General features: G+C 56.3%; 1 protein-coding gene across 1 annotated transcript; it reads right to left on the reverse strand.

Moving 5' to 3' along the window:
- Positions 1–984: 984 nt before the first annotated feature.
- EN2 (engrailed homeobox 2) lies at positions 985–3,630 on the reverse strand. The gene is made up of 2 exons (XM_066194866.1): positions 3,087–3,630; positions 985–1,301 (listed from the first exon to the last, which is right to left on the reverse strand). Exons 1-2 carry the CDS (start codon positions 3,628–3,630, stop codon positions 985–987), a joined length of 861 nt encoding a protein of 286 aa, XP_066050963.1.
- Between the last annotated feature and the right edge of the window lie 6,517 nt (positions 3,631–10,147).

Here is a 10,147-nt window from a genome sequence, read left to right on the forward strand (position 1 = left end):
GAGAGGCTCCTGCTTTTCGGAGAGGGGGTTCCCGAAGTTTTCACAAGTTGGAAGCAGGGGGGGTGCTAACCCCATCTCTATCCAGCATCCACTCCTGCATTCCGCATTCACGGGCGCCCGTGGCTCTCGTTGGCGGTGATGAAGGAATGGAGGCTCAGGAAAGGACCCCGGGCATGTTTCAAGACGATGCTTTGAGATTTGCTTCCCTAACGTTACTTATATTTTTTCTTTCTTTTAAAATTCAATTCTCTTCGTCTATCCCCAAAATCAGCCCCAGACACCCCAACTCCAAAAAAAAAAAAAAACCAAAAAATTTACAAAAACACTACAACCACAAAAAAAAAAAAAAAAAAAAAAAAAAAAAAAGGGAAAAAACAAAAGAAAAGGTTAGGGGTGGGGTGGAAAAAAAAGTTAAAACTCATAGAACAAATAGGAGAACTATTTATTCGGTTCACAGTCGTGAAATGCAGCAATAAAAATCTTTGGACTTCAGCAAAAGTTGTTTTTAATTTTCTTTTTTGAATTTCAAAAAACAGTGTCCAATGTCCATTAAAACTGCGCTTAAGTCTATAAAAAAGTAACTTAAGCTTAAAAAAAAAATCTTAAAGATAGCATCTAAAAACTCCATACAACCAAAAAAAAAAAAAAATCCAAAAAAATCAACGAAACCAAACAACAAGCCCAAACCCCCGAAACCAAAACCGGCCAACCAACCAAAAGAAAAAAAAAATATAATCAGATATCTTGGATTTTTACACCACCTTACCTGTAAATTATATATACATAGAATATTGCAGAATTATATCTAATACACAATATTTTCACTATTAATGCTGGTATAATCTTTATACACTGGCCCTTATGTTTCTTTTTATTTTTTTTTAATTAAATTATTGCATTGTATAAACTTTGACTGCAAACGGCCCCCCCACCCCTGCCTCCCCCTCCCTCCCTCGTTTCCCTCCCGCCCCCCCTTTCCCTTGGCTATTCACTGTCCGACTTGCCGTCTTTCGCCGTGGTGGAGTGGTTGTAGAGCCCCTGGGCCATGAGGTGCACTGCCAGGGAGTTCTTACTGCCCGTCGCCTTCTTGATCTTGGCCCGTTTGTTCTGGAACCAGATTTTGATCTGGGACTCGTTGAGCCCGAGCTCCTGGGCCAGGCTCTGCCGCCGCTGCTCCGTCAGGTACCGGTTCGTCTGGAACTCGGCCTTGAGTCTCTGCAGCTGCTCGGCGGTGAAGGCGGTGCGAGGCCGCTTGTCCTCCTTGTTGGGGTTCTTCTTCTTTGGTTTGCGGGAGCGGGGACCTACGGCCGGGAGAGAGGAGAAGCACCGACACCGCCGCGCTCTGCTGCGGGCAGAGCTCCCGCCTGGGGGGCATCCACGGCCGGCAGCACCACCCCCTCGGAGGGAAAAGCCCCCGCTTTGTGCCTCCGCTGCCAGGGATGCTCGGGAGGCGGCGGAACGGGAGCCGCAGCCCCCGCTCGCTGCCCCGAGCCTTCGGCCCCCCCGGCCCCTTTCTCCCCAGCCAGAAACGCAGTTACCGAGCCTCTGTGTCCCGGGAATGCCCGGCAAGGAAAGCTTGCACCAGGAGCAGAGGCGCGGAGCTAAATTTTATACCCTAAACACTTATTTTTTGTTTGTTTTGTTTAAGGAAACCTCTACACTTTTTCACTCTTTTTTTTTTTTTTTCCTCTGAGTCGCGATAGAAATTTCTAATGGAAATCCGCTTGCAGTTTACTTGGCCAGAAGCATTCCGCCTCTCCGCTGCAGTGCCCATATGGCGCTGCACGGCCCGATCCGAATCGCCGAGATTATTCTCGGGAATATTATTCTCGGCAGCACAAGGAGGCTTTTCTGCCCGGGCCGAGCCATTGTGAGGATGTATGTTAATTAAATATTAACAAAGGAGAGCACTGGAGAACAATGGAGTAAATTCCAATTCAGCTCTGAATATTACCTCTGAGTAAGAGTTTGTTTTCAGAAATTACGAACTAATTTTCATCTCGTTTTATGATCCCTTCCTCAGCTAGCCGACTCCCGGATGAAAATCCTACCTCGCCGCTTTTGTACGAGACAGACACATTTTTTTTTTTTCCTTTCCCCGGGAGCAGATCTCCTGCCTGATGTCTCCCATGCCTTCCTCCAGTGTTTTCTACTTGTTTTTAACAGGGGTTTTACCGATCTGCCGGAGTCAGCCGTCCTGTCCCCGCGGTAGCGAAAGGACATTTTACCCCCCTGCTTCTTATTTTTAAAATTTTTTAATTTTTTTAAGGTAATTTCAGGACGTTCTGCCCAAGCCCTTGCCAAGCCACAGACTCTGCCAAAGAAGTTTCCCAGCTCTTGGAAATGTCCTCCGGCCCCCACAGAGCTGACCTACAGCATATGGGGGGGGGGGGGGGCGGGGGGTGGAAATTAAAAGAAAGGAAAGAAACGGCGGAGGCTCGGAGGCCTCTTTTAGAGAAATAAACGATCGCGGATTGTTTTTGGCCAAAAAAGACTAATCAAAACAAGGCGAGGCCTATGGAAATACCACCTCTCCTTCCCAAAACCCAGCGCGGGGAGGGGGGGTTCCCGGCAGGGAAAAGGAGAGCTCGCCGGGAGGATGAGCGGAGAGCCCGAAGACAGTTTTTTATTCCTCCGTCTTTGATAAAACTCGTCAGTTGTTAGTAAAAGCCCCGAGCCCAGGCGGCCTCAGCTCCGCCGCGGCGGCGGGGACAGAGGGAGGGACCCTCGTTCCCTCCTCGTCCCTGAGCTCCGCGCACCCCCAGCCGACCCTTCATCCTCAAGCATTTTCAGGCCATTTAAAGCAACTCGCCCACCCGGAAAAAAAAAAAAAAAAACCAAACTAAAAACAAAAACAAACAAACAAAAAAACAACCAAAAACACAACACAAAACAAAACAAAAAAACAAAAAGCAAAACCCGAAGAGAAAAAAAACCCAAAGCAAAACAAGAAGACGGAGAGGGGAAGGGGAGCGGGGTTTTTCCACGCCGCTTCCCGGCCTGGAGGGCGGGCGGGCGGCGGCCCGGGGAGCCCAGGGAAGGGGCTGCGGCCGAGGGGAGCGGGGCTGCGGCGGGGCAGCGCTTACCTGAGGAGGGCCGGTCCGAGTACCGCGTGCAGTACACCCAGGCGGGCCACAGCATGGGCTGGTTCCCGGCGTTGGAGCTGGCCTGGGAGCTATCCGAGTCCGAGCTCACCGACAAGTCGCCGCCGCTCAGCCCCCGCGCCTTCAGGGCCGCCTCCAGCGCCGCGGGGTCCCCCCCCTTCTTGGCGGCACCGTGCAGGGCCAGCCCGGCGGGGCCGCCCTCCCCCCGGCCCGGCGAGCCCGCCCCGCCGCCGGGCAGCGGAGCCCCGGGGGCCGGCGCCGCGGCGGGGCTGCGGCGGCTCTCCGCGCCGGGCCGCCGGGGCTCTCCGTCGGGGCCGCCCGCCTCCTTCCTCCGCCCGAACTCGGGCCGCAGGATGTTGTCGATGAAGAAGTTGGTGATGCGGTGCGGGTGCGGATGGGGGTGCGGGGGGTCACCGGGGGGGAGCAGCAGGCCCCGCCGCCCGCCGCCGCCGCCGGGCTCCGCGTCGCCGCCGGACTCCTGCGGCTCGGCCGCCTCCTCCCGGGGGCTCCGGCCGCCCTCCTCCATGCTGCGCGGCCGCCCCGCCGACGGCTCCGCTGCCCGCCTGCCGCCGACCGGGCGCTGCCGAGCGCTGTCTGTTGTTGCTGCTGCAGTCAGTTGTTCTTTATTTTAATTTTTTAATATATATATTTATATATATATTTATATATATATACACGCACGGACAGGTGTCTATTTGCTTTCGTTTCTCCTGGCTTCGCCCGACATTCAAAATCCAGAGTTTGAAAAAAAAAAAAAAAAAGGAAAAAAAATTAAAATTAAGAGTAATTTAAAAAAAATTTAGGAGACAAATGCAGGGAGACCCGCAAGCCAGCAACCGAGCCTGCACCACTTCCAACTTTGCCAAAAAATGAAAACACAGGGGCTCCGGTCCTCCCGCCGCCGCTCGCCGCCTCCCGCCGCCGCTCAGCCGCTCGGTCCCGCGGCGCGCTGCCGCCTGCTCCCCCGGCCGCCGCCGCCGCCGCCGCACCTCATCCGCGGAGGAAAAATTAGCGATAATAAAAATAATAATAATCGGGGAGCGGAGGGGGGGTGCAAGAGAAAAACCGAAGCGCCGGTGTCGGGGCGGGGTGTAGGCGGGCTCTCAGCAGCAGCCGGTGTCCCGCGGAGGGCAGGGCGGTGAGGGGCGCCCCGCGGGGCTCCGGCCGGCAGCGCCTCGCCCCGCGCCGCCCCGCGCCCGCACATGCGGGGGCCGCCGCGGGTGGGGGGGCGTCCCGCCCTGCCCTGCCGCCCGCCCTGCGCCGCGCTACGCCCCGGCGGCCGCCGCCGCCGCGCCCGGGCACTTCCACTCGGGTTGTTGTCCTTTAGGTTTTAACGGGGCCCCCCGCCGCTGACGTCGCCGGCCCGGGCGCTCCGACACGTGCCTCGGGCCAATGGAAGCCCGGACGAGCGCACACGTGGTGCGGGGCGCCCCGGTAAGTGACAGCGCCCACGCCCCTCCCCCGGACGGGCCCGGCCGCCGCGGGGACGGGGATGCGCGGGGGGGAGCCGGGGGTGCCCCGCCGCGGGGCGAGCACCGCTGCCCCCCGCCCGCCCGTGCCCCCCACCCCTCCTCGGCCATGAGTTATCGGGGCTTTAATCGCCCCGGCGTTTACCAGGGGAGGGGGGCCGGCATCCCACAATTCCTTGCAGAAACGCATAAATAATATTAAGCGAGCGGCGGCGATACAAAGGGGTCCGGGGGGGGAGTGGGGGGGCGGAACAGGCCCGGCCCGGTGCCCGCGGGCTGCCCGGGGGTTGCGTCCCCTCCCCGCAGCGCGGTTCGGCGGTAATTGACTCGTCCTCCCCGCAGCCGGACAGCAGCTTTTGATTTGCCCTGACTGCTCCCCAAACGGCGTCGCGGCGCCGTGCTGACCCCCTAAACGCCGGCCCGTCACCCTCTGGACCCCCCAAAAGTCCTCGCCTTTTTAGGACGGGAAAGCTGCCGCAGCTGCTCTGCTTGTCTTTAGGGAGAAATGCCCCGAAACAAAACTAGGGATCAAGGTGCGGCTGGATGGCCGAAGGGTTGGGGGGCTGAACAGGTTGCGGGGCCCGGATCCTCCGCGGGGAGCACCGAGAGAGGAGCGAGAAGGCGGCAGCGGGTCCTGCCCCCGCAGCCGACCCGAGATCCCTGTCCGGGGCCCACACGGTGCCACCGCCCCGACGGGGCGCACACCGAGGGGCTGCGCGACCCCGCCGAGGGCCGAGCAGGGTCGGGAGGTTTTGGCTCGGCCCCAGGGTCCATCGCATCCCGACCGCCGTCTCTCCCCCTAAGTGACGTTTTTATTCGGAGGTGGCTTCCCTGCGGTGACACGCATCGCTCGCCACCTTGAAGGAAAGGGACAGTGAGCCTTTCCTCTTCTCTTCTTCTTTTCCTTTTTCTTTCCTCTTTCTGTCCCTTTTTTGCTTTCCTTTTTCTTATCTTTTTTTTTCCCTTTCCCTTTTTCTTTTCCTTTATTCTTTCATTTGTATTTAATTTTAAATTAATCTCCCTCTTTTCTTTGTATTTCGCAGCGGGTCGGGTCCACTAGCGAAGACCAGCGGTGGCTGATCCAAAGTTGTTTTGCCCAAACAAGCACCCAGAGGTTAATTTCTTCAAGAGCCCCATGAAAGGCGATTAGCCTGTCTCCCAAGAAGTATTTTCTAATTACTTGGAAGCTCTCTCTTTACTACTACCCCATAATTAAACGTGTTCAAGGTGCTGCACTTCAAATATTTCGCTCCCGGGCGGACCCAAGTTACCGATAAAAAGCTTTAAACCTCCTTGAACCCCTCGTTACCTGCCCGCTCGCTGCCGGTACAGCGTTAACCTTCCCTTTCGTTATCCCTCTCCTTCGCGGGGGTATTTCTACCTTACATAGGACAGGGAGGAGAATTCCTGGGGTAAACTCCGAAGTAGGAGATAAACAAAGCTGTACAAAACAATTACTGCATCTGCCTGTCCTCTGACAATAATCCAGCACCTCAGGTATGCAGAGGCAGCGGGGGGTGAAGGGGTGATCTGATACCGAACCGAAGAAATTTGAACGGTCTCTTTTTTTCTTCTTCTTTCTTTTTTTCTTTTTTTTTTTTAATTTTTTTTTTTCCCCCTCCCAAGGTTATTTTTATCTGGATGCTCAATCTCTGTAGAAACATTCCCCAGCAGCACTATTGCTCGCTGGTCTGCGGTCGCCTCGCAAGCGGCATCGCGGCGTGCGGGGGCTTTTCCTCGGGAACCACTGTGGGTCACCGAGAGAAGTGGCTTGAAAATGGGAGTTTGGCTTCGTTTGTTTCTTTGGTTCAGCCTCCCCTCGCAGACCTAGTGTCTGCAAATGTCACCTCTCTGCACACCAGCCATATTTCTTTTCCTTATGCTCTCCGCGTAGATTCAACGAGGCTCATTCCTTGCTGCCACCCTTTAAAAAAATTATGTTTTCCCTCCCTCAAATAGGTGAGGGTGCGGGTGCAGCGGAACCCCCACTCCCTGCTGTTTGCTCGGTGCTTTTGGCTCTGAGAACTTTAGAAACGGGATGACAACCCGGGAGCTCGGTATGGGGAAGGAGGGAGGGAGATTGCGGCCGACCCCCGCCCGGCGGCGGACAGCGGGCAGGCTCGGAGGCCGGGGCCGGGCTGCGGGCAGGCTCCTGGACTGTTTGTGCCGAGCAAACCCTCCTTCCAGCTTTCCCCCACAGTCGGGATAAAAAACCAAAACCAAAACAACAAACCCCGAGGTGCTGGGAAGCCAAAACGCCCAGAGCAGTAGTGGAAGCCCAGGGAGGTGCTGCACCTCCTGTTCTCCCAGCGTGGAATGACTGCCTGCAAAACGCAGGCAATGCACCAAATTTCAGCGGGTTTACAGCGATTCCCCCATTTCCAGGCAGTCCCTGCCCGTGCCGCCGGGGGAGATCTGGCAGCGGCGCTACCCCGTGGGCACAGCCTGGGCACAGCCTGGGCACATCGCCGCCACCCTGGCAGCCCCCGTGTGCCTCCCGCTCACACCCGGCTCTTTCTTATTTTTCCAAGCGAAGCATTTGAGTCAGCTTTGCCAGCGCGTTGGAGATGCTGGCGGAGGATGGAGGAGAGGGGAGAGGTCGCTGCTCCTTTGCCAGGCTGGCCGTGCCGCCGGCGGTGTGCTCAGCGCTGCCCAGCCTTGCCTGGGCTCTCGCGCCAATTTTGGAAGGGGAAAACCAGCAGTGACCCCCGCCTAGCCCTGTCCAGGCTTTCCTGGAGCCGGCGGGCCGGGAGAGCTCAGCCAGCACGGCCGCACTTCCCCAGTGCCGCCGGGTTCTCACTGCACTGCCGACAACCACAAAAATGAAAACCACGAAACCTCCGGATTTTCTCAGTTCCCCCTATGCCAGGCAGGATGGAAGGCGCTTTGTGGCCGCCGGAGTCCCACCCCGCAGCCTGTCGTGGGGCCGGCAGAGCCCATCCATCCACTTCACGCGGGAATTCTTTCCCATCAACGGGTACAAACAGACGAGTTGGAAACCCTGGCTTCCACTTTCTTGCAAGATCATGAAAATTTTATGAGCTGCTCGTGGCGAGGGCAGAGCCCGCTGCTGCCGCGCCCGGCCCGGCCCGAGACGGGGCTCCCCGCGGAACGGAGGAGAGCACCGGTGTGGGGCACGGCGGATGCTCGAGAGGGAACGGATGAGGGTGAATGTCAGAGTCCTGACTAGGGAAAGTGGAGTTCGGTCACGGCTACCGTTCGCAGCGAAGAGTGACGGGGAGCAGCCACCCCGCACCGCCTCCCCTTCCCACGGGAGGGAGGGTGCGCGGGTGGGGTGGGAGTGCCGGCCTTGCCTCGCCCTGCCCCTGGCCCGGCCCTGCCCCTGGCTCGCCCTGCCCCTGGCCCTGTCCTGTCGCTGCCCCGTCCTTCCCCTGCCCTCCCCCGGCTTCTCTTCTTGCCCTGCCCCTGCCCACGAGAAGCAGCCCCCTCCCCTCCCGCCCGCTGGGATTGGGAACAGCCTTCCCGGCCCCATCGAAAACAGTCAAACAGCAACAATAAACCCCTCAAATTTTGTCAAAATTAGGTAGAAAGTAAGGGTAAACAACAGCCCAGAACACAATAATATGGTGGTTGGCGAGAGAAGAGAAGAGAAGAGAAGAGAAGAGAAGAGAAGAGAAGAGAAGAGAAGAGAAGAGAAGAGAAGAGAAGAGAAGAGAAGAGAAGAGAAGAGAAGAGAAGAGAAGAGAAGAGAAGAGAAGAGAAGAGAAGAGAAGAGAAGAGAAGAGAAGAGAAGAGGAAAAGAAAAAAGAGAAGAAAAGAGAAGAAAAGAAAAGAAAAGAGAAGAAAAGAGAAGAAAAGAAAAGAAAAGAAAAGAAAAGAAAAGAAAAGAAAAGAAAAGAAAAGAAAAGAAAAGAAAAGAAAAGAAAAGAAAAGAGAAAAAGAAAGAAAAGAAAAGAAAAGAAAAGAAAAGAAAAGAAAAGAAAAGAAAAGAAAAGAAAAGAAAAGAAAAGAAAAGAAAAAAAAGAAAGAAAAGAGAAAAGAAAAGAAAAGAAAAGAAAAGAAAAGAAAAGAAAAGAAAAGAAAAGAAAAGAAAAGAAAAGAAAAGAAAAGAAAAGAAAAGAAAAGAGAAAAGAAAAGACCCTACGGTTTTCCAGGGCGGAGGCGATGTTCGCTGCTGCGTGGCTGGACCCCCACAGCCCTCTGGTCCGGCTACCGAGCCAGCGAGGCCCCGCCAGGACACTGGATGACACTGGGTCTCGGTTCCCTTCCCGGAGTGCCTGGACTTTGTTTTGCTGAGCCGTCCCTTAAAAACCCACCAGCCCGAAGCATAACCAGGGATGCAACTGTCGGTCACTGCGGGAAAGTTTTTGGCCTGTGCAAAGAAATAGTTCGTGGCCCTCTGTTTAAAAAAAAAAATAAATAAAAAGAGGATAGATTAAAAAATAAAGCTGGGAGCTAAACCTTCTTCTGTCTGTGTCTTTGAGTTACACCCACGGCACCTTTGTAAAGAAACAGAAAACCGGCCCTAGTTTCTGCCACCCGCAGCTGGGTGGGACACGGCCGGTGCAGCCCGACCCGGTCCGTCGGTCCCCGCCGGGGGATGCTGGGGCTCTGGCTGTGGTTCTGCCCCGGGCAGGGCGCACGGTCCCCGGCTGCGACGGGCATCCGGCGCCTCTCCCGGAGCGGATCCGCGGGGCGACGGCCGGGATCGCCGTTCGCTCGCTCATCTGTAGTTGTGGAGGCAGAAAAGCTTCAAAGAAGTACAAAATTATTTCCCTGAAACCATTTTTATTTAATCAGAACAAGATGATGCGTCCGCCTGTTTCACACACACCCGCTATGTACCAGCGCCTACACGAGTGTGCACAACCGCGGATGTCGCGACTGAGGAACGTTCTCCCGCTTCTCCCGTGACTCGGAGGAGTTAATCCGTGCAGACACAACAGGAGCTGTTGTGACGGTAAAGTTCAGCAACTCTACACCGACCCCAGCATTAGCAGGGGCTGGGGCGAGATGCTGGAGCTGCTCCTGCACTTTCCACATAGGCAGCTAATTCCCCTAAATTCCCTTGGATTTACACCTCGGCATTTACTCACAGCCAGAATAAAGCCACCGCTCTAATTAACTAGGTAATTTCCACTCCAGCTCCCCACCGGATAATCAACTTTTATGGTCTCTCGAAGGCTATTTTCCAGCTGTTGCAGACCGGGAGCCCAGCCGCGCTCACCCCGCACTGCGGAGGCTCCGGAGTCGGGCGAGCTCCGAGAGAGATTTGGGGGAGTCCCTGACCTCAGCAGGACCTGACTCCCTGCACCTTCCCCGTTCTCCACCGTCCGAGGCTTCCCGGCAATCCGGGGGTGGTAGAGCTCCTGTCGGCCCCATCGTGAGGATGGCGCCCTGGGGGGACGGAGGTGGGGGTCCACGACAGCCGCCCCCGCCCAAGAGTCGGGCAGGGCTGTGTTGGGGCCGGGCTGTAGGGCCGTTCGGCTCCTCCCGGTAAAGATGAGCCTTACCCTGGGGTGTCCCCCCGCCCTGGGCTGCCCCTACCCCCTCTAGAGGGACCGGGATGGGCGAGGGGCTGCACGCCGTCACGGGGGCATGGCCCGGACACGC

The sequence above is a fragment of the Chamaea fasciata genome, unplaced genomic scaffold, assembly GCF_029207755.1.
Source record: "Chamaea fasciata isolate MVZ Bird 193981 ecotype frontalis unplaced genomic scaffold, bChaFas1.0.hap1 SCAF_1, whole genome shotgun sequence".
NCBI classification, from domain to species: Eukaryota; Metazoa; Chordata; class Aves; order Passeriformes; family Sylviidae; genus Chamaea; species Chamaea fasciata.